The following is a 27079-nucleotide window of genomic DNA, read 5'->3' as shown; positions in this document are numbered from 1 at the left end:
TAAAATGATGGGCTGTCATGAGCAACCAAAGCTTCTACAGGCTAAGTAATGCACAGCAGTTAAGCCCTGAGGTAACACTACTAGTTGGCATATAATTCATTCTACACAGGACACATAGGGTTATTTTTCCACCCCCAAAAAAATAGCTATGAGGGATTCTAAATCCTGCTGCTGTGTGCCCCATAGGTGAAACCAGGACATCTATGGCCTGGGCTGGAGAGACCATGTTCCTACCATGACACCATGAATAGAACCCAGAGGAGTTACAGGCCACATTCCTGGTACACCAAAATACTGAGGAACATAACTGGACTTTTGTCATGTAACTCCACAGCTAGCGCACACTGGAGAGCATTGTGACGCTGGTATTTAGACCTTTCTAGATAACTGTGCTATCAATAATTTAAAATGAATTGCAAAGCCACTACTGAGTATCTCACATCATAAATATTTTAGTCACCTGCTTCAAAATTAAGACATTTTACAATGCCAAAATTTAAATCAGGCTCCCTGTAAAATCTCAGTTATGCCTCAGGCCAAAGACAACAGAATTGAAACTCTGACTAAAACCTACTTTTAATTGTGGACTAATGCAGAAGAGAGAATTTCTACACTTGCATAGTAGTAGTGTGCCTGAACTATTTTGCATAGCTCATAGTGCCTATTGAGATCAGCTTTTGCTTATGATTAAACAGATTATCTGATAACATTTTAGGGATGAACGGATTACAGCCCTAAATCCAAAGATGTAAGTAACAATGGAACCTTATTATGCATTAGAAAAAAACAGTGCTGTCAGAGCTGATCCAAAAATTACTCAGAAATCTCTTAGTAGGATCAAGGCTAAGCACCTCAATTGTCCCCCAGAATACATGCAGATGCTAATTACTAGACCCACCTCTCTGCAAGCACACAGGTAAATGTCTGAGGAAACCAATTTATAGCATTTGGACTACTCAATTGTTTATTTCCAATATTTTGAAGCAAAATCCAGTTTTATGTCTATTTATACGACATTCAGACTCTTACTGTCACTACAGTTGCAATAAAGCATACTGGAAGTTTATCCTTCCTCTCTTTGCTTCAGCTCCCACTACCACAAGAACAAGTTTGTCCTGCTAACCTGTAGACTTTAGCTAAATTAGCTAAATGAAATTAGCTAAGCTCTGACTGATAATATTTGAGAGCATTCTAACTGGTTTCAATAATTGATTATGTGCTGACATTTGCAGGTACTGTATGGCAGAACATTCATATATTTACTTAGAGAGGAAAGCCTGGATTATAAGGCTTCTAGTTGAACAGAAATATTTGAGGAAAACATGATGTGTTTGGAAAACAAATGTCTCATTTCACATACAACATGTACATCTGACCTATTTGTGTGGTCTCCTTCACAATCCATTATATAAGCTAAAGCAGGGTAGTACAGAGAGAGTAACTGATGGATGAACATGAGAAATAGCCTACTGGGCATGGGTATTTATCCATCCAGCCCATATTATTCCACCACAGCAATGAGTGATGGCATAAAGACACTTGCAGGTGTGACAGGTAAGCAATTAGACAATAGATTAATGCTTAGGAAGCTTGTAACCCATCAGAAGATGAATGAATGATGAATGTCTCTACAGAAAGAGTAGATATGCAGATGTGGAGCAGGATGCACAAACCAGGAAATGCCTGAAAATGGGATTTAAAGAAATACTGCATGATGAACTGATTACATGGTGCTACCAGCAAATCAGCAAAGAGGAAGGTGTTGCACACAGCTGAGAGCACAGACAACCATAAAGTTCATGACAGAAAATGATAGCAAGCAGAAGCACATATGATACTACATGTAAGACACTAATTAAACCTGGAAGAAGTATAGTTTGGACTTCAAACTATGCTCTCTGGTATCCAGTGCACAATATAATGCTTTCTGTAGTCAAGCCCAGAATCAGAAAGGGAGGAAGATGGTTTTAAACATCTCTTTAGATGTTTAAAGATCCATTTAGATGTTTTAGATCCTTCTCAAAAGCAGAGATCATGCTGAGCCACTAACACTTCATTCTTTATTTCATCCAAGTAGTCACTGAAAACATACATGTCCAGCTGGTTATTATAAACACAATAAATTCCTGCACAGAATATAAACAGATATCAGCTCCACTAGCATGCTTTCACTTTGAGGTACAGAAACGTACCTTCCAAATCCTCAACCCTTCTGAAGCAAAAGTCCAGACTTCAGGAAGTTCTTCTGTAATGTAGACAAATACATCCATTAGAGACTGGCCTGCTGCCATCATTCTAAATAGCAGAGAGATTTTCAGATAGAAAGGCTAGCACATTATCTCACTGTCTCGCTCCATTTAAGTTGATTTAATCTAGGCAATTTCATTAATTTGTAAGAGGGAGAAAAGTTCCCAAAAGCTCTATCAATTAAAACAGCCTTGCTTTCAAGCTGTCTCTTAACTCACATTCAAGCAAAACACTAAGTCACTTCATATGCCACCCCAAAAAAAGCACTACCTTGCCAAAATCACCCCAACAACCCCAAACCAGCACAACTCTGCTCTCAAGAGTATTAAAATCAGAAGTAATACTTGTGAATACCACTGAAATAAATCAGTGGAATAAACATCAAGCACAGACAGGCGAAGACATACTGCTGCATATGACATGACATTGGCTGCCTGTTCATAACTGAGTCATCTCCAATTGAATCATCTCCAATGAGGACAAGAAGTATCCAAATGCAGTGTAACCTTGCACTGGTACTGGTGAGATAATTTTGTCCATTAGTTTCCAATGATTTGCCTTACTACTGGTCTGCCAGTATTTATCTAATATTCCCAGCAGTGAGAAGTACTTCCATATACTTGAGAAATTTGAGACTACTTTAATACAGCATTAAAAAAAAAAAACCTGTTTAAACACTCATAAGCACCACAAACTGGATTTTGCAGTATGGTTCCGACTTCAAGCTCAATATACTGGTAAGAATAAGCAGGTCTAATTTGCAGAGACCTCATTTGTTTAATAAACTTAGGGATAATCATATTTGTAACAGTTTCTTTGGGATATTTTCTTTGTTTCCTTTACTGCAAGGCCAAAACCCTAATAAGAAGTCACTTTTACAATCAAAACCTGAATTCCAACTGTAATGAAATATTCTGGTTTAAAAAATGGTTTTCTATACATCAGGCACTCTTAGAATAATAAGAGGCCCTCAAGCATTAGAAAAGCTTTACCTCACCATCTGTGAAGCGATGACTTATGATTTCATAAAATGTGAATTATGCTTAGGAATACTCTCACTGCTATAAAACTGTCTCCTTTTATGTATTCATGATATCTTACAGTTTCTTTATCCATTCAGCTGCTCAGAAGTAGGAAGGCAATGGCATACCCAAAAGACATTTTTGCGAAAACAAATAGATCGCAAACAGCATTTAAAAATACCATTTTAAATTAGACCGCTTAATCAAGCACGTGTGCTTTAAATCCACACTTTCTTCGAAAACAATGCAGGCTCCCAAATAGCATCTATGGTGAGAGAATGGGAAGGTCCCCATTAGCATGGTGAACACCCTCACAATGATGGAAGAAAAGCTGTATCACTCCTCAGCCCACTTGCTGACAACACACTTGCATTCAAACCTACAGCTCCTCAATTGTTTTTCTCTAAGAAAGCAATACAAACCTTCAATACAAATTATATAAGCAGGCGAAATGTTGCCCCTGAACTGTACTTAAAGTATTAAAATCCTAATATAAATAAACCTAAGTATTTACATATAAAAATATACATAAATGCTAATAATAACCTGGATGTATTGCAAAACTGTAATAAATACCACTGACATTCACCTGAAGAAGGGTTTGCCTCCTAGAGCACATTTAAAAAGTCTAACAGAGCTTTTTATGCTAAACCAAAGAAGTCAGGCACCTTCCAAATGCAGCATCTGCCCAGTTAATAATTACCTAAAGGCAGAGATGGTACATATGTTTCATCATATGACTGCCCACTTTGCAAATTAACATTTCCTAAGAACATCTATAGAATATAACTTGATGAAACCACACTCAGCAGATTTCTTTATTTAAAAAAAGAAAGCATAATTACCTTTAAAATGTATGTTATTTGATATGTCTGCATTTTGAGATGGAAATAGCTAGCTCTGCTCCTTAGCAACTCCAGTAAAGGTGTCGACATACAACCAGTGTTTATTTCCATACAGTACCTGTACTGTAGCTCTCCACATCTGCAAAGCATGGAGGTAGTAACAACTATCAGTACAGCAGAACCATTCGTAAGATTTCATCACAAGATCAACAGTCAGACTCCTCAGATGATAATACTTAAAACACAGCAGTTAAATAGTAGTTTTGTCCTGTCTTTTTGATTAGTCTCTCTCTGCTTGCTCGTAGCATATGAGGAAGTTGGTGTTCATTCATCTCCAAAAATCAGTGAGAAAGTTTTTCTCCATTTGGCACTCCAGGTTGTTCCCTTTCCCATACTGGTTTGTCACCTTCCCAACATTTCACTCTGCTCCTCCAGTGCCAAATCAGTCCTGTTCTCCTACTTCCATTTGCCCATTATCCAAATAATACGTCATTAATTGCAGCTGTTCCCAAAACATCACTCCAGCCACCAGCTACACAGAACCATGGAATCAACTGGGTTGGACAAGACCTTTAAGATCAAGTCCAACCATTACCCCAGCACTGCTGGATCCATCACTAAATCGTATCACTGAGGGACTCATCTACACGGTTTGTGAACACTTCCAGCAACAGTGATTCCACCACTTCCCTGGGAAACCCATTCTAATACCTGACTACATGTATAGCCTCTGCTCATCCCATCTTACCTCTGCTTTTCCTGTTGCACAAGAAAATGGCACGGATTGTCTTTTCTCTGAAGTATTTGGCTTGGAGATGAAATAAAGCCCTCTCTGCCTCCTTCAAAGCTCTGGGGAAAAACACAAACAGTAGTGAAACAGGTAGCAATGCACACTGCCACAAGCCCTCTCATGCTGTGGGACACTGCAAAACCCAGAAGGACTGCAGTCATTCAGGACCACATCACCAGCTGCATGGCCTCTCACAGAGTCACAGAATGGACTGGGTTGGAAGGGACCTTAAAGCTCATCCAGTTCCAACCCCCTGCCACGGGCAGGGACACCTTCCACTAGAGCAGGTTGATCTAAGCTGTATCGAGCCTGGCCTTGAACACTGCCAGGGATGGGGCAGCCACAGCTTTTCTGGGCACCCTGTGCCAGCGCCTCAGCACCCTCACAGGGAAGAGCTTCTGCCTAAGAGCTCATCTCAGTCTCCCCTCTGGCAGGTTAAAGCCATTCCCCCTTATCCTGTCCGTACAGGCCCTTGTCCCAAGCCCCTCTCCAGGTTTCCTGTAGCCCCTTTAGGCACTGGGGCTGCTCTAAGGTCTCCCCTTAAGGAGCCTTCTCTTCTCCAGGCTCTCAGCCAGCAAGATGTCACTGACTCCCTCAGCCCATCTCTGTGGGGAGCCGGACATCGTTTCTCTGAGCACCTGACAGTCCCCATGCACAGTAACAGACCCCACCTGTCCCAGCACACCGCGACCCGGGCCTTTGGCCACCTGTCCCAGGGCTGCTCCTTCCTGTGCCATAATAGCAGGCACGGGTGCAGGCGCCTCTCGCGGAACAGAGGGCAGTGTAGACACCGAGACCTCTGTAGGAGCCTGATGGCAGGCCTCTGGGCACGGAGACAGCGGTTATAGGTGCCGCTTCCCTTCACCTCTCTGCCGGGAGCTGCCCACAGAGGCGGCGACCTGGCTCGGGGAACCCAGAGCTCGCTGCCAGCTCCCACCCCGGCAGCGCCCCGCGCTGCAGGCACCCCGGCACAACCGGCCCGATTCGAGCGACGAGGCCAGGCCCGGGCAGAGCTCGGCGCTCTCAGCTGCTCAGGTCCGCGGGCCCCCGGCCAGGACAGGACAGCCCAGCCGGAGCGGAACGGAACGGGGCGGGCTCGGTTGGTCGAAGCCGGGCCGCCCGGCCGGGCTTCTCCGCGGAGCGGCTGCAGAGTGAGGAGGGTGGCGGCCCCTGCAGGCCGCGCTGGGGCGGACACCCGGAGCATCGGCAGCCGGCGCCGCAGCCCGGCGGTGTCAGTGCCACGGTGTCCGCCGGGGAGCGAGAGGCAAGAGCCGGCGGCCGCCCGCCCTCCCGATCCCCGCGGCCAGGTCCCCGTATGCAGCCCTCACCCTGGAGCGGCGGCGGCGGCGGATCGAGGAGCTCTCGCGGTCGTCCCGGCAGCGGCTGCTGCAGTCGCGGGACAGGATGTTCTCCAAGTTCACCTCCATCCTGCAGCACGCCGTGGAGGCGGTAAGGCCGCCGGCGGGCCGAGCCACGCCGCGCCGGGGATGCAAGCGGGGCCTAGCTGACGAGCAGGTGGAGCTGGGGGGCTCGGCCCGCTGTCTCAGCGCGGCGCCCTTTCCCTGCCGTTTCCCCCGGGGCCTGCTGCCGGCGAGGGGCCCCACCGAGCCCGCATATCCGCCGGCAGCCGCGGGCCCGCCGAGCCCGGCTCGCCCGTGCCGCGGGGCAGGGAGGCGGACGCCGAGCTAGGCAGGCGGGCCGCGGGCGGCGGCTGGCCCCGAAAGGGGAGCGGAGCTGCCCTAGCGCCGGCTGTAGCCGGTCGGGACTGCCGAGGGCCGGAGATGGAGGGAGCGGAGGGACCCGCTTCCCAGAGCTCTGCGGCCGGGGCACAGACCCCTCGGGCATCGGGAGCCCCCGGGCTGTCAGCGCCGGTAACGTGCCTTGCCCGTAGGCCCCGGTGCCCTCGCCCCGGCCGCTTTCAGCGAAACGAGAGCGGAGGTGAATTCAGGAAACTCCGGATTCTCTTGTTGTTGTGGCCAGCAGACAATAGTCGCCGTGTCCGGTGCTTTTGTGTGATGTTGTCACTTCCAAACCGATGTTTTCAGCCTTTGTTTCTGGTTTTTAACTGAGTGTGGAGGGGAAGGAGGCCGAGGGGATTTGTGGTTGTGTACGGTCGGTTCGATTTCACCGTGTAAACACACACATCGTTGCCCATCGGGGCGCTGAGGAGAGGGGAGCAGTGGGGCCTGTCTCTGAGGCTGCCATTTCTGTAGGCCCCGTTCAGCTGCTTGCTTCTCAGGACTCGTTTTGTGTCTGCACGGGTTGGTTTTGTTTGCTTTTCCGTGAGGTGAGGTCCTGGTGGTAATGTCTATGGCTTCCAGCACCTTTCTCTTTAAGCTGACACATCCAGGAGGCTGAGGTTGAAGAGGTGCATCTTTGCCTGGGTGCTAAAAACTGGCAGTGAAATACTGCTGGCAGTGAAGGCACAAAGTGTTGATGGAAAATGGTTCAAATAGCTGAGAAAGGGGCACCGTTTGTGCTTTAACGTACCCCTCTATGCTGCAGATACTTGAGCGTATGCATGATGTGTGTGCATGTAGTTCCGCGGCCTTTAGCAGGACTCCTCAGGTTTAAAACTTAGGCCTATAATAATTAATTGCAGGTTCCTACTTTGCTCTTTTAGTGGTGGAGTGGCAATTGGAAAGAAATGTTCGAAATAACGATGAAATGGCCTGAAAATTCTCTGTGACCACATATGAATGACTTCAATAGGCAGTGCTTTCATTGGAGGAACACCCAGAAATTAATGCCTCCCTGACTAAAGAAACCTTGTTAGTCTTGTGAGCTGTGCCACAATTTGTATGAGTAGAGAGATTCAGGAGTGGAAGAGAAGTTGTTCTTTCGGGCCTACCAATTCAAGATATCTAATCAAAGTTATTTCTAGAAGAACGTATACATTATTGATGTGTACAAAAAGTACTGCATTTATACGAGATCCATAAAAAACTAGGAAGCATGAATGAGTTGAATGGAAAAGGGCAAGAATGGAGATTGTAGGGACTAGATGATCTTTTTTTAATCAAAAAAACCCCAACACCTCCCCACCCCCAACAGACACAGATGGAGAACATCATTTGGCAAGTGACTGCTGTCAAACAACATGCTCTGTGTCCTTGCTTGGCTCTGGTGTCCCTTTTAGAATCACCTTTCCCTGCTACCACCACTGTGAGGGAGCTGCTGCTGCTAAGTACTGCGCTGCATTGCATTTACAGGGTTGTGACACACCGAGCACCAAATGCTAGGAGTAAATCATGGAATCACAAAAGCAAGAGGATATGAAGAATGTGTCTTACTTCACCTAGGAAGTTTGACCCACTAATTCAAAGCCAGAACTGATAAATATAAACTTTTAAACAGTTTTGGGGCTGTATGTGACTTTAAAACATTATTATCTGATAAAAGGCTACTTAGCTTTGCTACTCTGAAAATGAAAACTGGTGTAAATCCTAAATATTAAATAAGCTCAGCTTGATGCTGCCTGTTGTTCTCCCAACCTAGAGAATTCGGTGTATCATTTTTACTTGCTGTTACAGCTGCAGAGCAAGTGTAGCTTGTGCAGCCTCATGTGGACTCTGTTTCAGCCCTGAATATCAGCATCAGAACTGGTAACTAAGATATAAATTCTCCTAGGTTTTGGGTGCCTGCTTCTGGGAGAAATTCATTTACAGCTGAAGAGTTTTGAGCTGAGCTGGGCAATTAAATACACTTGGAGTGCTTAGTCTTAGCTTTCATTGGTAGGACTACTTTAAATCAGAATGGTTTGGGTAGCCTTTCTTTCCTGTCATTTCTCCTGCGCATCACTTATATAATGCTCCTGTCCTGCCTCAGGGCCCACAGGCCTGCAGACTTCAGAGAGATGTATTCAGATAAGAGTTCCTATATTATTAGATAATCTTTGTTACCTTACCCTCAATATGCCATCTCACTGAACTATGACGAGGAGTTCCAAAGGTTGACAGTCTAATACACACAGGAGTATTTGCCTTTCACTTGCTGTGAGTGTGCCGCTCTTTGCCTTCATGACAGGACTATAATGAAGCAAACATAAAGGACCATTTGCTTTTCAGTAAGAGTTTTCTTACCTTGAATAACTCAAAACTTTCAGTCTTTTCTGCCTAAAATGCCCAAGAGTGTGATATCATATTCCCATTTTCACTACAACTGAATCCTAATTTTTGCCACCTCTTTTCCTGTGTCAGTCCTGCCAGCATTTTAGGTACTTTTACCCTTTTGGGAATTCTCTGCAGCATCCAGATGAGCAAGCACTCTGTCAGGTATCATCCTGACAGAGCATCCTTAATGTGGGTAGGGTGAGAATGGTGGAGGGAACTGCAGTCTTTGTTCTGTTACCTTACTTCAGGGCAGAATAGAATAGAAATGTTGTTGCTGTGTGGGGTTAATATTAATGAATCTGTGACAGTTTATATATGGCTTGTCCCCAAGATGTTTTCTCTTTGCTATGCATTTCTAGTATACTTTTATCCCAGATGTATTCCAGAGTGCTACGTTGTCAGCAACATACAAAATGTAGTGTATGCTAGGAAAGCACCAAGTTAGACTTACGATTTCTCTTATCTTGTACTCTTCACTCATGCTTCCTGAGACAAAATAGCTCGTCTGTAGAGCGGTCACTCAGTGTTCAAAGGACTTTTGTCTCCAATTTGGGCTTTCAGGAGATGTTTTGTCTTAACAGTCAACACAGAAAGAGGGTTTTATGCTGTGTACCTGGAGCAGAAAAAGTGTGATTTTGGTTGCTTCAAACTTTGCAATATACTGTCAAACGAGATTGGATCACTCTTGGGATTGAGGAATGAATTTAGATTTTAGTGCCTGCTGCACATTTTTGAGACCATTCTCTACCAACCTATTATTTCACTGTGTCTCTTACACTGGCACTTTAATATGCTTTTTAGTAGCATATTTTCTGTTCATGTTTTGAGGCAAAACTGAAAGAAACTGAGTCACTTGCTACAGGTACGGCTCCAAAATCATTAGCTGCATAACTACTCAGAACAATGCTTCTTTTTGAACCCACTTTATTTGATGTAATGACCTCACATTACCAATTGCTTTAACAAATTGTGATGACAAAATTTAATTCATGGCTCGCAAGCGTGTGCAGTCTTAATTTTATATGCAACAGCAGTGATCATTATAAGCTCTGTGCATTCATCAACTGAAGAAATAAACAGATTTTCCATCAGGGCAAACATTCATGCTAGTAAAGCAGTAAGATCAAGTGACTACTGTAGTTTTCCTTGTTTCAGTTAGGGGATTGTGAATGCAGTTCCCCTTGATTTCTCTTTGACCCAGTTTGTGCTTTCATTTTCACTCTGGCGTCTGACCAGACAGTACCTGTTATTCTTTTACACAGCATTTCCTTTACTTACCCAAAAGATACTGAGGGATATCACCAGCTTCTGTTGTTTCCATTCTTTTCAATATTGAGTTGCACTTCTGAAAAGCATACATGGAGCATATGACAATGGGTTTTGCATGCACAAAAGAATTGCTGTTAAGCACTGAATATGTATAGGTTTCTTTGCTCTTGACTTTATTTTTTTCCCTGCCTAAACACAAATTCTGTATACTTTTGAAAACGACGTGGAATTGTATTTTGGACAGATTTTATAACAAGCAGACTATAGTTCTGGTCAAAGATCTGTAGTTCTCCTGAGAACTGCACTTTTCCTGGAAGGAGTCAGGTTTGATCATTAACAGTGTATTGTCACCAGAATGATAAGGCAGCATGTGTTAAGTTTAGCTTCTAAATAAGACACTCGTTCACTCCCAGGAAGCTCGACTGCTGGATTTGGAGACCAGATGGAAGAGCTAATCAGTGTCTGCTCAAATGGGCTGGTTTTCAGTAGTGTTCGGTGAGGTTTGTCTATTTGATATATAACACCTACACTGCAGTCTTTAAGATCTTAAGTTTTTTCTGCTAAGGAGGAGAACTTCACTTTGAGATGAGGAATCGATAGCTCAAAATATAGTAAGAATATAGAATCAAAGGAATCATAGAATCGTTTGGGTTGGAAGGATCCTTAAAGATCATATAGTTCCAGCCCCCTGCTGCAGGCAGGGACACCTTCCACTAGACCAGGTAATGTATGTAATTACATCAAAATTAATTAATAAAACTGAGAAATAACTGCACTTTTAAGGTAATTCCTTCAAATTAGACAAATAGCAGGAATTAATAGCCTCAGCAGTGGATTTTGTTTTGCTTCAGTATCCTCAGAAAGGCATGTGTACTTTTACAAAAGAGTGATTCTTCAGATTGGGAGCTGTAAGATGTATTTCATCTCAGCGGGTAACTAATAATTCATCCTAAAATAGAAACTACAGCTTCATCCTAGAATTACCTGCCCTAGTAGGGTTAAAGCACGTCAACCAAGTGTTTACGCTTTCATTTTTCTAATGCTTTCCAATGCTGGGCTTTGTTTGTCTATAAGCTCCTATCTTAGTCTTGGCCTTTACCCTGATTTTGTGTTTGAATTACTAATTCAAGAGGATCGGGGCAGGGTGGGTTCATTTTTTGTCAGTAAAACACTTCTGTCAGAATAATACATAGCGTTGCTGCAGTTATATTTCTGTTACATATTACCTGGAATAGCTGTGCTGTAAAAAGCAGATTTATACTAGGTCCATCTGCAGTGGGAAGAGGAATTTGAGGGTGAAGGTTATTTTAGCTGAACAAGTAAAGGACAGTTTTTCTACATTGTTAGGAGTCGCTAAGTCTGGTAGCCCAATGCAAGCACAGCTCTGTATCACCAGGTCCAATTGATGGCAATGTATATCATATATTGCCAATATATCATATATTGCAAATCATATATTCCCAATAGGCATGCAGGTACACATGCACACACGTGCTAATGGTATCTCTAATATCTGTCTTGAAGTCCTTGATCAGAGAAGACCCTGTGCAATCGCTGAGTGTGTTAATTAAAGAGGGCAGGACCTGTCCCTGAATTAGGATTTCACGTCTGAGAGGAGTCCCCGGAGGCGTTTGTTGGGAGGGAGATTGTCTGTATCCACAGTTCTCTCCTGCAGTGGATAAATTATTGACAGTGCTGAGAAGTGAAATCCTTTTCCTGGCACTGCTCAGAGCCACTAAATTCCATCTCGAGGCAGATGAGGCTAGACGAAGTGGAGAGGAAAATCACATCAGTCAAGGATAAATCTTTAATGTTATCTATCATGTGTTACTTTGGAAATAGAGTTGCCTGAAAGCGCTGGTATTCCTCAAAAGTGGTTTCTGTGCTATTCATCAGCCCGAGTGGAGATTTTGGTGTAGTTTTATTACAGAAATCTGCAAAATGATCGTTACATTGCTTGGAATACTCATCTATGGCAGCAAGTGTGACATACGAAGCATGACACAAAATATCATATTCTCAGTCATCAGTTTGTTGAGTTATTCTTGTGAATTTCAATAACTTAGTAAACTTCATTGTAAAACAAACTAGTTTTGTGCAGTGTGTGGTACCCTGATGCGTACTCTGTGGTAGCTGGGTGTGCTAAATTGGTATTTTCTGTGCCCAGCTGTAGAAGTATGGAAGAGACAGTGAGTCCGCAGACTGTCAGGGAATGGATAAGCAATGTCCATTTGATTTCCTTGTTACCATTTGTAAGGGCACATTTCCACACAGGATGCAGGTGTAGTTTAGTTACCGAGCACTACTGCTTCTTTAAAGTCTTGCATTTCAAAGTCCTGTGTGCAAAAGATCATTAACAATTAGCATTCTACTTTCTTATCTTGGCATAGCAAGCTGTTCCTATACTGGGCTTTATGAATTTACCAAGATAAATTCAAGTGTCATTCAGTTTAAGGAAGAGAAAAGACTGGTGTGGAAAACTTCCAAAATACAGCGCTACCCAGTGAAGAGTATACAGATGCCTGAGCCCCATGCTTCTGTTTGCCCGAGAACTACGGCAGCTCAGTACTTTTTAGGCACTATGAGGAGACACTAGAGGAATTCATAGTTATTAATCTCAAATGTGGTGTCTGTAGCTTCTGGAGGGGGAAACTTTTTCACTGTGAGGATGACTGAGCCCTGGCACAGGTTCCCAGATAGCTTGTGGGATCTCAATTTGTTGAGATATTCAAAAGCTATCTGGACACGGTCCTGAGCAACTGGTTCTAGGTGAGGCTGCTTCAACAGGAGGTTGAACAAGATGACCTCTAGAGCTCCTTTCCAACCTCAGCCACTCTGTGGCTCTGTGAAGGACTGAACTCCATAGCTTGTCGGGCTGGTTCAACTCCTTATCCTTCTAGAATGGACACACCAACTTATGCATGGGATTCTTTCTGCTTGCCCATAGGTCTCACTGTTGCCATCATGTCAAGTGATAATCCTTCATTTTAGTATTGCCTATGAAAAAATTACTTGATGGTAAAAAATAAGCCTCAAGCAAGTAGGGTTAAGCCTCAGTAACAACAGACCCTCACACGATCTGTAGCGTGGGGTGAGTTTTCCCTGGAGGATTCCTGATTTTACCCGCTCTGAACATTTTATACTGTGGTCACAAATTCACTGTTTGCCTCAGCTTTGGGGAGCAGAGTGGTTAGATGATCATGGTCATTGTTTCGCATACTGCCTGTGGTGTAGTAGTTGTTAGTGCCTGTGGCGTAATGAGCCGCAGGGCACCCAGTTCTCGAGCTTGGTAAGGAAGGAGCAGTACTGATGCTGCCTGGATGGGAGGCCGTGTTTCGTGTTATTCCTGGATGCCAGTCACACCCAACCGGCTGTTCCAAATTCATCCAGAAAAGACGAAACTTCCTTTTCTGTCAGAAATTAAATAAGAAACGTATTTGGTAAAAAAACCCACACGCTCTGGGGATGGGCCTGGTAAATAGTTGTGGTTGAGAGGAAAAAACATGTCAAAAACTGTATGAAGCAGCTAATTGGTATTTTTAAGGGAGCACAGGCAAAGAGGAGAACAGAGCATACAGAAAAGGAAGATGGCATCAAAAGCAAATGTAAAAGTACATGATTTTTTTCCCTACAGGACAAAACTCTTGAGATGTAAACAATTCACACCTACATTTCTAGTGGTGTTTTACTGCATGAGCAATTGCTTTTGTTGCTTCAAATAGATTGTCCAGTCATAGAGACATCACAGATTATTACTGATGTTCACAAGCTAGGCAGTATGACATGGGGCTCATGCCATGAATAATGTATATAATCCTTGTTAAAGGCAGAAGAGCACAGAGTAAAAGTTACAGCACTAGTCTGCAGCAGTTTGCTCCCAAGTATAAGATAAAATTCAATTTAATCTCTGAGGGTGTATGTTTATTTCATTCCTAACTGGTTTTTGTTTGTTGTTTGTTCTTTTTTCCCCATAGCTTGCACCTTCCCTTCCATTACAAGAGGATTTTGTTTACCACTGGAAAGCAATCACCCATTACTACATAGAGACATCAGGTAAAAGAAAACATCTTGGTTTTGTCTCTTTGTTGGGAAAAATATAATTCCCAATTTCTGCGTTGTTGAAAAGTAAAGATTAAGTGATACTAAAATGAGGCATGTCTTTTATCAAAATACCAACAGCAACAACAACTAGTCATTAAAAATATTGTGTACTTCCATTCAGGCCTTAAAAATGAGGCATGAAAAATGATAGAAGAAAGGTCTTCTTTCCTAAGTACCATGTAGAGAATTGTACTTTACCACGCCCGATCCAATTTCTGTCTTCATATATTCTGTTTAATCTAAACAGACAGCTACGGAAATGTAGTTCCTGCTGTTAACCTTTATATTGTTCTGCATCAGGGATTTTCTTTTTTTCCCAAGACTTTAACAAAAGTGATTAAAGACATAAATTCTGAGTGCTCAGTATTAGGTCTTTTTTCTTCAGTGGCTTGTCTCCGTGAAAGGTATTTTGATAACATAGCTCTGAAAAGTGAATTCGTGAGCAGATTTAGAACACGTTCTGTTAAAACTTACCCAGATTTTATTCTGCTCTTCTGAAAACCCCAGTGGGTATTCAGATGAAATATGGCTGTAGATGCTTTGTGTTAAACTTTGCCCTGATTTCCTGCAACAGTATGCAACATTTAAATGTTAAATGTTTGGTCCTAGTTACTACACTATTAAGGTGAATGTTACCATGCTTTGCTCGAGCTTATTAGTTCTGTATTTCTGCTAGAGTAGCTATTGAATCTGCATTTGTGGGACTGTTTGTGGGATTGGTGATTTGTTTATGCCAGTATTTACTCTTAGAAGCTGAAACTCAACCCTCGGTTGTAAATATCCGTCTTTCGGAACACTATGTGATGTCCCCTAAGGTAGAAATGACAGGATGGTACGGGAAAACTGATACTTGTGATTACGTAGTGCGCAATAAAAGCTAACCTCTCTGTCCCACACTTTCAGAAGTCTTGTGAAAAACAAACTGCCATTCAGTAGATATATTTCTGTCCTCTGCAATGGGAGCAGAATCATGCCTAGGACATTCAAGCAAAACACTGGAGGCAAACTGGAAGTTGTGGTAGAGATCATAATCACACTGACGCGGCAGTTTTCCTTTGTGATCTTGTTGCCATTTGCATGCAAGTGGCAGTTATTTTTAGGTTATTGCATAAGCAGTAGTAACCATTTCCCTTGTGGGATAGTTGTTCAAGTAGAACTGAGCTGAAAAAAATACATAGGAAAATCTCCATGGATGTGTGTGCTTTGCAACATGCTAGTGCCAGCTCCCACTGCCAGGAGCATAAATCCACAGCAGTTTCATGACTTTACCATGATAATATCAGTCATACCCATTTCTTCATAAAAGTTTGACAGAATGCTGCTTTAATGCAGAAAGTATAAAAGGCAATTTTAAAACTGAAGAATAAATAGCATAGATTTTGGGTTTTCTTTGTTGTTATCATTAGAAAAACCATTTATTTAATTACATAGTTTGTAAAGGAAGTGGTCAGCTGCAAATTATCTGGTGTTGGAGGCTGTTTATAGATTTCAGAATACTATGTGAAGAGGCAGAGAGGAAGTTACCAAGACAAGGGTGGATATTAACCAGAAGATTGAGAGTAGAACCTATCCCTCCTTAAGCTTGGTTTCTGCCTATGAAGGTTTTCCTTTTTGACTGTGTAATTAATGCATGTTTTGAAATTCGGCATTTCATCTTCTCCCCATTGCAAGGTTAGATATCTGCCTAATGAGTGTTCCAGTTTACATTTCCAGATATGGTTCTGAAACTTCAGTGTAAGACATGTTAAAAAACTTGCATATTCTATAGAAGATTCTTTAATGAGTGGTCGTGTTTCTAAATCTTACATTTGGAACTGAACTTGAGAAAAGTGAGGACAATAGTTTAATCATTCTTAACTGCACATCTCTTCTATTTAGATGACAAAGCTCCTGTGACTGATACCAACATTCCTTCTCACTTGGAACAGATGTTGGATATTCTAGTTCAAGAAGAAAATGAGAGGGAATCAGGTGAAACAGGACCATGTATGGAATATTTGCTACATCACAAGATTTTGGAGACACTCTACACATTAGGAAAAGCTGATGTATGTATTTCTCAGCAGAGCACATTATTTTTTGTATGAACTCCTGATTGTGATAGAGGCTGAAGTTCTACAGTAGGTGGTAGTGTGGGACACTGAACTATAGCAAATAGTTGTTTGCTTGTGTTACCAATGTATTATGAATAACTGTCTTTTACAAGTATGATCGAAGTGAGCCAACCAAAGAAATGCTGACCAAGGCAGAACTCTGAGATTTGTTGCTCACCACTCATAGTATTGACTGTGAAGCTAGAAGCAGGACAAGCATATTTGTTCAGTCTAGTATTTTTCTGGCTCTACAACAGAGTATTTTCCCTCTCTGTCCTTTGCTAAGTGTTGGGAAATTCTTGGGTGAAAAGCGCTGTATTAAATTCAGACTTTGTTTCATTTTTTGGAATGTGGTAAGTTATTGCTCAGAAAGACTTCCATGTCAGAAAGCATTAATTTAAGCTGATTCCCAGACAGCTTTCACATCCAGTTCTTTGGTATGAATGCAGCCCGTGGCAGTGTTGTTTGGTTCTTCTCATGCCTGCTTTGTGGCACATGTGAAATTAGTGTCATGGGTTTGGTGCATTCTTGTTGCTGTCTTTCTTGGCAGACTTATGAGCTGACATGTATGGGATTGGATGGATCATGGAATGAATTAACTTAGCAGCCCTTGTGCTAGAAGTGTACGATGATGCAGATGCAGTTAGAAAAGTGTGGTGTATCCTGATCCAAGGATAACTGGAGCTCTCCGTGGTTTCATTGTCAGTCAGTCTTTTACACAGTGTCATGGGTTCTTAATCTGCTAGATTTTACATACGTAGACATGTAGGGTACTGGCTGTCTGAGCCTGGGGTGTTCCTTGCTCTGCAAGGACCAGAGCTGTTCCTATATCAGCTGTTCTACAATCAGACTAAGATGTATTGAAAATACTTGCTCAGAAATACAGCTTGTTCAGTAATCTATAAATTTTGCCAAGAAACCAAGATGAAATGGTGACATATGTGAAGTGGGTAATTAGTAGTGTGTTTCTAAGAGTTGAAAGAAGTCATTTTGCACTCACGCAAATACGCCTGTACAGGCAATTCTTCTACAGCCTGTCTTTATGCTTGCCACTTTTGAGTTGATACATCTGAAGTAAACACACAGTTCAGTGCTTGCAAGATGTTGCAAAGATCTGTTGCAAAAAGAGTAATATCCTTTCATAGCAATCACTTAGACTTACTATGTTATTGTAAATGCACCCTGACAGTCCATTTTCAATGGATTGCTTGATAACTCAGTGATAATTTGGGATTAATAATCTAGGGATAATTACTTTGGGAGGAGACCCACGTTAGGCATTGTCCTCCTGGCTGTTGCCACTCATGCTGTACTCCCAGTCAGTCTGATAAGAGAAATTATGTGGGTTAAAATTAACCTATGGAATAACAGCATTTATTGACATGGGAGGACTCAAAGTCAGGGGGGATTTAGCTAGAAACGAAGGACCATGAGCCATCAGATCTCATGGAGATGTGAAAGTACTGTCATGTGACGTGATGCATGAGAGACAGTAGAACAAGGGTCTGGATGTTCCACAAATACTTGTGATTTGTATTCTGCTGAATATGAGGGAAAACAACAGCTTTCTCTTGGCCTGGAACATCTGTTTGTAAACACTTTTATCTGTCTAAGGTTAATTGCTCGTGAATTCAAAATGCATTTTGCAGACATTAAGGTGTTTATCATCCTTTATTTGTACGTACTGACTCACTGAATTGCTGGGGTTTGCAGCACAGTACCATAAAATTAGACAGCTGACACGTAGCCAATTAATTTCCCCTTATCATTGTATTGGTAGGGAATATTTCATGTAAAGATTGGTGGAAGTCTGCACTACAGCAATTAACTGAATCATGAATAAGTTGAAAAAGGAAACAGTAATGAAATGCAACATTTTTGGTTGTTCTCTGTTAATGTTGATAAAAGGAATGTGTTAACAGATGATGGTATTTTAAAAATGCTTTGGGATGAATTGTTGCTGTTTCATTAGCCGTTTTGAGTGACAAATTTGCATCTTGTTTCCCTCCATGGTCAGTTACATTGTTGTTATTGTTCATCTGGTTTCTTTCAGTGCCCTCCAGGAATGAAACAGCAAGTTTTGGCTTTTTATACTAAACTTCTTGGAAGAATACGGCAACCTCTTCTTCCCCACATAAACGTGCACAGGCCAGTGCAGGTACTGTTCAAATTTGAAGTAGGGTATGTTGTAGCATGACAAGTTTCTCTTATTCTGCTGTAGCTTATGAGCTCTTTAATTCATCCACTGTCAAGTGAGTTAAAGAAACTGCTCAAGTGCAATATCAGTTTAATGTATTGATGATTAGAGCCTTGAACTGCAACTGCAATGCAAGTCAAAAGTAATAAAGAAGTCTTGTTCACAGCAATCTAAACCTAGAGCAAATGTTTAAGTCAATAATCCTACACCACTGTAGTATGTGTATAGAAAAAGAACTCAGTCCATCATTCCTAGAAAAAAGCTATGATTTCCTCTCTCTCTTAATGTTCGATTTTCTTTATGTGACAGAAATTAATCAGGCTGTGTGGTGAAGTTCTGGCAACACCAACAGAAAATGAAGAAATTCAGTTTCTCTGTATAGTATGTGCAAAGCTGAAACAGGATCCGTACCTGGTCAACTTCTTCCTTGAGGTGAGTAAACCAGATCAGAAGTTTCTGGGTGTATTTACTGTGTCACAGACAAAATCTAATGGAGAAGTGAAGGTATCACATTGTGCTTCTTAGATTTGTTTTCATTCACTCTGTAATTTTTTTCCTGTGATGTTAGAAGTTGGTTGGTTTGGTTTTTTTACTTCCAGAGACTTGATACATTTGATTATTTTTACTAGAATTTCATTCAGGGCTCACAAATACACCTGCCTGAGGTCCTTACCCTTTGTAGTGAAAGTATCTTTAGAGTAGGGACATGGATTATAATGTAGATTACTGTGTGAGGGAGACAGTGGATTGCTGATGTTGTTTTGTCTTCAGCCCAACAAAGACTAAGGGACAAATTGCATGGGGCATTGACACCTTGCAAGTTGCTAAGTGTTCTGCAGGATCGGGCCCTTATTTGGTAGTGGCACATATGATCTAGCTGCAGTGCCAGCTCACAATCTACAATATGACATTATTTTCTATCTGTAAGAAAGCGAAATATCTTTACCCCCTCTTCAAACTTAACGTGTGGCATGGATGAAATCAGAGTGGAAGGAGAAAATTTCTACACTGGCTTTCTGTTCACGTTTAGAAGGAGCATATAGAAGTTTAATTTATAAAAGTCTGTTTAGAAATGCCTCCTGCTCCCACTTTGATGTTTGCTGTAGTGACACTGTATTTATTAAGCGTATGATATGTAGGTGAAAAGATGTAGATGTAGTGTCCTCCACAAATATTTTCAAGCTTTCTGCAAACAAGATCTGTAACAGCAGAGGCTGCTAAACTGCAAAGATACATTATTTTCCATTGAGTATATGAATATCACAAGTCAGTAGTGAAAAATCTATCTTGAGTTTATTTTTACCTTAATTAAATACAACCCTGATTGCCATTGTGTCTACTGTAGTTGCACAAGCTGTAGAAATGGTGTAAGGATTGACAAGTTAGGGTTTAAACATTAGAAGCACTCAGAAGCAAACTACTAGATGCAGAATAAGGTAGTAAGTCCAAACCAGGATTACTTTTAATGTCATTTGTGCCCTTGAAAACAAACCTGAGAATCGCAATCATAAGAACCACACGTGTTTTGTCAGGCATTGCCATTCTTCCCAAAAGTAGCAAGATTACAGTATTCAAAATCAGACATGAGAACCCAGATGATTCCAAATTTCAGAGATCTCTAGTTCCACAAAATGCTGGCTATAGAGTTCAGGCAAGCTGAAGAATATTTCTTGGAGCTCCTATTTCCTTCACAACATTATTCTAAATGTCAGAGCCTAAGGAATATGCCTTCACGACTTCTGACAGTTGTTTCCGGATAAGGTATTTGGGTGCAGAATTGTTCTTTATTAGAATAGAATATTCTGTTCATGTCTATATGCCTCTTAGAGATGCTGTTGTTGTGAGTTGGTAGCTACTTCTAACCTTCAAATGCGTGAAGGGGTAAATATACAGAATTCTCTGTGGCATTTATCTCTAAAATCACAAAAATTAGAAACTGAAATGCAAATACATCTCTGCAAAGCAGTCTGTTTGTATCTGTTAGTTTTGCTTCCTTCTTTGCCTAATCAGTTTCTTATTTTATGTATTTTATGAACACAAAAAAATGAATGTGTATAAACCCAGGATTTTCTTTGTATGATTCCGTAAGAAATAGTTTGCTGACAGAATGCTGTTTGTATTTAGAAAAATCTTTCAGCTCTATTGCTTAAAGCTGTATGGCATAACTGTATCTCTTGGGCGAGTTACTTCTGTTAAGAACTGGTTTTAAACCTTTAAAATCCATATACTAATTCTGTTTAAACTGAGTTTTCCGTGTTCCTGTGTAGAGAGAAAGAACATACATAGGAACATTTATCACCTCTATCTCAGTCATTTTATGCTAAACTTGTTGCCTCATGTTTTTCCTTATTCGTTTATTCCTTAGTTGCCCCATCTTATCATACCTTACATGAGATACTCCTTGCAGCTGATTGTTTTGTGATTATCTGTGATTCAATTTCTGCTCTTGAGACCTGAAACAAGTTCTGTTACAGGGTTTGTTAAAAGGTTGTACCTTCATATAAAATGAACACTAGTTTCACTATTCACCTCTATTTTCATCGCTACAAATTGCCAGCTTTATATTCCTCACCATGAATTAAGTGGCGATTCTCATTAGCTGTGATATCACTTGATTTTTTCACAGAATTCTTTTTAAATCTATTTGAACTTATCCATGGCATCATCTGCCACAGATGTTGAAATTCTGATAGTTACATATCATGAAAATATAGAGATGTGTTTATATATTGTTTGCTCTGTGTTGATGTTGACCTCACTTAGAGGGGTACTTTGTCTAGAAAGCATTGAATATATGTTTTATGTAACCCTGTCTATTAGGTCATTCAGGATCCTGTTTTGCACCTTTACAAGAGGCAGGTGAGCAGCTAAGCTGCAGAATTGCATGATTAGACAATAGGAAGCTTAAATACACGTAAAAACTCTGCCTATGTCTTGTCCAGTGTATGGACTGCTCTGTGTTACCTGCCAGTGTAAAAGTAATGAACTATGGAGGGGATATTTATACAGTTACATGTATTAGGTCTTCTCATTGATGCCTTAGCTAAGCTTTTCAAATGACAGAAGAGTCCAGACATGAGGTAATAGACCAATGTAAGCTAAGTATTTTATAAATGCGTTTCCAGCCTTTAGTTCTGCTTTATGTGCAAGGCATGACATTGTCATTCAGATATTCCTGTGTATTGCTAAAATATATGGGAGCATACTGAAAGACTTTAGAAGATTTAGGGACAGACAGACTTGGTTCACAGACACATTTGAGCTGCTTTGCAGCCTTATGCATTTCACACTGTAAAATAAAAAAGCATGTGTTGAAGGAGTAATTTTTCTACTGTACTCAAAAATCATACTTATTTTATAGCATGCAGTGTGCTGCTTTTACCACCATGTTGCCTCTCCAGGGAGTTGGTTATATGAATGTATCGCAACATTCAGTACAAATTCTCCACAGTGAATGCACATCAATCAAGCAAGCATGCAGAGCAGCTCTCAAGTTTGCTGCCTGAGACTGGCATGTAGTCCCTTCTGGTTTGTATGCACTAAACGCCATTAACCCCAAATGGTTACTCTTTTATATTATTAATGCTTGAGATATATTTGTAATGATTTTGGTGTTATCATAGAGAAGGGGAGCCATTTGGATTTAAAATCTCACTTCTGTACTCACTTGAAAAATTGTCTTGTGCTGAAGTCTAATTTATGGTTCTAATAAAGTATTACTCATTTGTTCTTATGCCAGAAGGACACTGAATTCTTGCCTTGCAGTGTGTTTCTTCATGGTTATCACAGAGCACAAATTTAAATGTCTTTTTATGGGCTGGAGACAGATTTATGGGAAGATGGGTTGCTTTCTTCCAGGCTAAGTAGGGATGCTTTGTAGCTTCCAGGAAGGGTCTGTAATCTATTGTCGTATCCAGTGTTAACTTCCAGTATCTTCTCTCCATTTAATCTACTCAACTTTTTCTTTGTAAGAAACACAACTTAAGTACTCTGCAGTGATAAAAGGCCTTTATTTCCCTTTCCTGTTGAAGGTAAAATCTCAAGAAGTTTAGAATTAGTTTAATTCTATGACTCCAACTGGAAATAGTCAGCTAAATTCACCTAGAGAGAGATATTTCATAGTATGTGCTGAGGTCTAAAGGTGCAATCATAAGGTAAATGAAAAACTTATATCAAATCAAGTGAATATATGCCTCAATGGTGGAGAGAAAAAGAAATGGCATATTAAGCCCTGAAGCAGAATAGTACAGGCCTTAGGAGAAATTTAGGCAAATTGAAAAATGGTTTAGGTTTAAAAACTCCCGTACATCCACAGCCCACTGCATTCTACATGGTTACTGTATCCAGCCTTGTAGAGAAGTGTTTCAAATGGTGATGTTAAAAAATTGCTTTTAGTAAAGTTCTGCTTCAGGATGAACAGTAATTTCAACTGTGTAATTCCAAACAAACGCTTTGCAGAATAAGTTAAAAGGAATGGCTTCCAAAGGATCAGCAGATGTAATCACAGAGGACATGATAAGAGGACAAGACTCTTCGACAACAGAAATGGAACAGCCCATTCAGCCTGAAGAAATGCCCAGTGCTGCTGGTGTGGAGCAAATGGAGAAGGAAGATGATCTCCCACAACAGGCAGATGAGCTGTCTTTCAGTCTGGATGAACTAAATGTCACATCATCACCCGAGTCTTCCACTGTTGGTCCAAATCAAGACTATAATTTAGTGAATTCTCTACTAAACCTCACTAAAAGTCCTGTGAGTTGTTTGGGTTTTGTTCTATTTAATGTGGTAAAATGAAGTAGTTCAGATGCTGTGTGAAGTGGGCAGAGGAAGTGAATATACATGTATGCGCACACTGTATTTTAAATACGAAAAGTAAAATGAGATTTGTTTTGCAGGCAGTTGTAAATTGGCAATTTTCTTTTCCAATTCAGACCAAAGTAAAAATACTATTTTTAGAAAGTAATACTAAAGTATATTAATAGTAATATGTTTTGAGCAATTTGCATAGAATGCTGCACGTTTCACACACAAGCTGCATAGGATTGTTTGGTTAAATATACCACAAAAGAGTACTTAAAAAGCTACTTTTAACTGTACTGTCCTAACCAGTACCCAGCTCCATTCTCAAATTCATACTCAGATTACTTCAGAAAACTTAGAGGTGCATTGGGTAAGCCTGTAATTGCCACAACGTTGAGAGCAGGAAACCAAATCTACTGCTGTACCTCATTGTTAATTGAGAGTTTACATTGTGTAATATCTTGGTCTTAAGCAGACCGACAGCACTAGTTCTGTCAACCTGATGGTTGCAGTTGCATTCTTAGTATTTGACATGGATTTAGGTGAGATTCTTTGTTTTGTGCCGTGCAAATTCGCTAGAACTAGGTTTCAGTGACTGAAAAGGCAAGAAAAATAAATGCATTCACTCACTGATTGGGGAACGGAGAGGGTTTATTTGGGACATGTTTGCTTCTTGATTTCAAGTGAGCTTCATTCACCCTCTGATTAATTCTTCCATGCCCTTGTGCCAGGACGGCCGGATAGCAGTAAAGGCCTGTGAGGGCCTCATGCTTTTGGTGAGTTTGCCAGAACCAGCAGCTGCCAAGTGCCTGACTCAAAGCACTTGTTTATGTGAATTGTTGACGGACAGGCTGGCCACCCTCTACAAAGCCTTGCCTCAGTCGCTGGATCCCTTAGACATTGAGACAGTGGAGGCAATTAACTGGGGGTAAGAACGTTATTTTTGTGACTTTACACCCCTCCCTGAAACGAATTTTCTACAGGTAAATAAGTTGTATGAAATAGTCACCCACACGTGCTCAAGTCTCAAGAGCAGAGCTGAGATACCAGCTGCAGCATAGCAGTATGACTTTGGGTGTCCAGTGTACACATGATTCTAACATGAGACCAGGTTTGACTGCCAGTCCCTTGCAGAGATTCCTCAGGGGCAAGTTTTTCCACTGGATTACGTTAGTGGTAGTGTAGGTGTAGTATCAGGTACAGAGTATTGTCTTGTTCAGGTGTCAAGAATTTAGGAAGCAAACTTTTCACTGTGCACAGCACTGTAAACTGCTGCAGGAGGAAGGGTGTATTTGATAACAGGGTGTATTTGATAACAGGCTGTTGTTGCAAAATGTTTGCAGTAAAAAAGGAGGAAAATGTTACTGCATAACTCAGCAGCATGAAGCAGAAGATAAAGGCCTGTTATGCTAATTGTGCTTGCATGTTAGATTCTCAAAATACTCTTTTTCCCCACTCCATTATTATGAATTGCTTGTGATCTGTTAGTACTGAAACAAAAAGTAGGTATTTGGGAAACCAAGCCAAAACTTCTGGTGGTTGGAGTTTGAAGTTAGAAGGATAAAAACCCAGAACTTTATCGGACTTCACCAAAGAAAATGATGAATTTTTTAGTCTTTAGAGCCTTTAAAGTGAGACGTGTTCAGGCATGCTCTGTGTGGTTTTGGTGGACTTGATTGAGGTTGCTTAGAGAATAGGGAAGAGCAATTGCCTTAATTTTGTGGTTCTCTGGCTAAAGGAGTTATTGATTCAGTTTCTGCAGTCTGTGTTTCCTGTAGGAACAGACTGAGTGATCAGTTTTCCTTCTGATGCAAGAAATAACGTAACCACAGTTCTGCTGCTGTGTGTACTATGTACCCTTTAGCGTGCCACTGGATGATAGATAGCACTGCCAGATTAGTAGACTGTCAGACAAGCTATTTTAATGTTCACTTCATTGCAATAGATCATTAACTATTCTGTTAAGTTCGATAAGAATGAAGTCCAAGATTCTTCAGTTACTTGTAGACTAAATAAGTATTTTTCCCTATGCTCTCTAGTTTGGATTCCTATAGCCACAAAGAAGATGCATCTGCTTTTCCAGGGAAAAGAGCGTTGATTTCATTTCTTTCATGGTTTGACTACTGTGATCAACTCATCAAAGAAGCACAAAAGGTTTGAAATGTTTACCGATGATACAAATGCATTCAGCAAATAAGTAGTCCCAGTTGTTTCTGAGCTTTTGAGTTTGAGACGTACCATTTTGTACTTTTGTTTCAGACTGCTGCTGTTGCTATGGCAAAAGCTGTGCGGGAACGATTTTTCATTGATGTTATGGAACCCCAGCTGATGCAAACGTGAGTAGCATCCTGCAAGACGCAGCAGAACAGGATCTGAATCAAGCTGATTTTTTTCAGCTGAAATCTACTACATAGATTGATAGAATCACAGAATGGTTTGTGTTGGAAGAGACCTTAAAGCTCATCCAGTTCCAACCTTCCTGCCATGGGCAGGGACACCTTCCACTAGAGCAGGTTGCTCCAAGCCCTGTCCAACCTGGCCTTGGCGTGTCTACACATGAAATTTTTTGTTCAAACAGGTCAGAGATCGGAATCCTCACATCAACTGCACTATTGCATCGCATTGTTCGTCAGGTGACTTCAGATGTCCTGCTGCAGGAAACAGTTTATTTTATACTCGGAGAACACAGAGAGCCAGAAACTTTGGCAGACATCAACAGACATCCACTGCGACACAGGTTAATTGAACACTGTGATCATATATCTGATGAGGTGAGAAGTGATAATGGTATCAGAATGTCTGCCAGCTAGTTCTGTCTTGTGTAGGGGCTATTAAAACACCACTGTGAGGACTTATATTTGTGACAGCAAACTTCTTTTGACAAGGAAAAGAGTTCTGACTGCCAGCCCTACAGATTCCCTTTAGAAAATGAAAATCAAGCTGTTTCCTTCAGCTAGCGCATTGTTTTCCCATTAATAAAGAGTCTTTGTTAAATTTGCTTGCTCCCTGTGTGTATCTAGTTAGGCTTGCTCACATATAAGATAGGGCAAAATTGGTGTCTGTAATTGCATTTTAATTATATGTTTTATCGCTGCTGTTTTCCATGTTGTGTCAATTCTGTCATGTCATCGCATAAGCTATAGTTAAAAACTTCTTTTATATCTAAAGTAAGTGTGGTCAGAATATACACAATGCCAGTTAAAAGGTAATATAATATTTAAGCACTTTACACACAGTGAGCATTGTTAAAATCATTTACTTCAGTAAAATCCCTCCTCAGGAGCTGCTTGATTCATTTTTAACGTGGAGCAACCTCCACCCTCTACTTTTCAAATAAAAGCCAAGCTTGCCTGAAATACAGATCTGTGCCTTCACATACACCAGTTTTTCAGTATTTTTACCTGCTCACCCTGTCAGAATGAATTAAGTGTATAAATGAGTTGATCTTTGCAAAGCTAAGTGCTCCAAAGCTCTCTTTACTGTCTCTGTATTGCTTAAAGTCAGTCTCCTTTTAAAAGCCTACATATCTCCATGTAAAAATCTTAGCCTGTAGTTTTAGTCACGATATTCCACTATGACTTTGGTTTATTCTGCATATTTATT

At 41.1% G+C, this 27079-nt stretch overlaps 1 protein-coding gene across 3 annotated transcripts in view; it reads left to right on the top strand.

Annotated features, from left to right (window-relative positions):
- Positions 1–6127: 6127 nt before the first annotated feature.
- Positions 6128–27079, top strand: part of FHIP2A (FHF complex subunit HOOK interacting protein 2A) — a 35219-nt gene continuing 14267 nt past the window's right edge. For 2 of the 3 annotated variants that reach the window (XR_013957219.1, XR_013957220.1), the window contains exons 1-10: positions 6174–6353; positions 14260–14338; positions 16265–16434; positions 18533–18637; positions 18986–19108; positions 23135–23428; positions 24208–24404; positions 25516–25630; positions 25736–25812; positions 26055–26247. Coding sequence is in view for 1 of the 3 variants with exons in the window: in XM_080621334.1 (XP_080477460.1) it covers positions 6309–6353; positions 14260–14338; positions 16265–16434; positions 18533–18637; positions 18986–19108; positions 23135–23428; positions 24208–24404; positions 25516–25630; positions 25736–25812; positions 26055–26247 (1398 nt within the window). In the remaining 2 variants the exon portion in view is untranslated. Of the gene's footprint in view, positions 6354–14259; positions 14339–16264; positions 16435–18532; positions 18638–18985; positions 19109–23134; positions 23429–24207; positions 24405–25515; positions 25631–25735; positions 25813–26054; positions 26248–27079 lie in introns of all 3 variants that reach the window. The other variant, XM_080621334.1, reaches the window with a different exon arrangement.

Source organism: Psittacula echo, assembly GCF_963264785.1.
Source record: "Psittacula echo genome assembly, chromosome: 6".
NCBI lineage: Eukaryota > Metazoa > Chordata > Aves > Psittaciformes > Psittacidae > Psittacula > Psittacula echo.
This window is presented reverse-complemented; position numbering and strand designations above follow the sequence as displayed.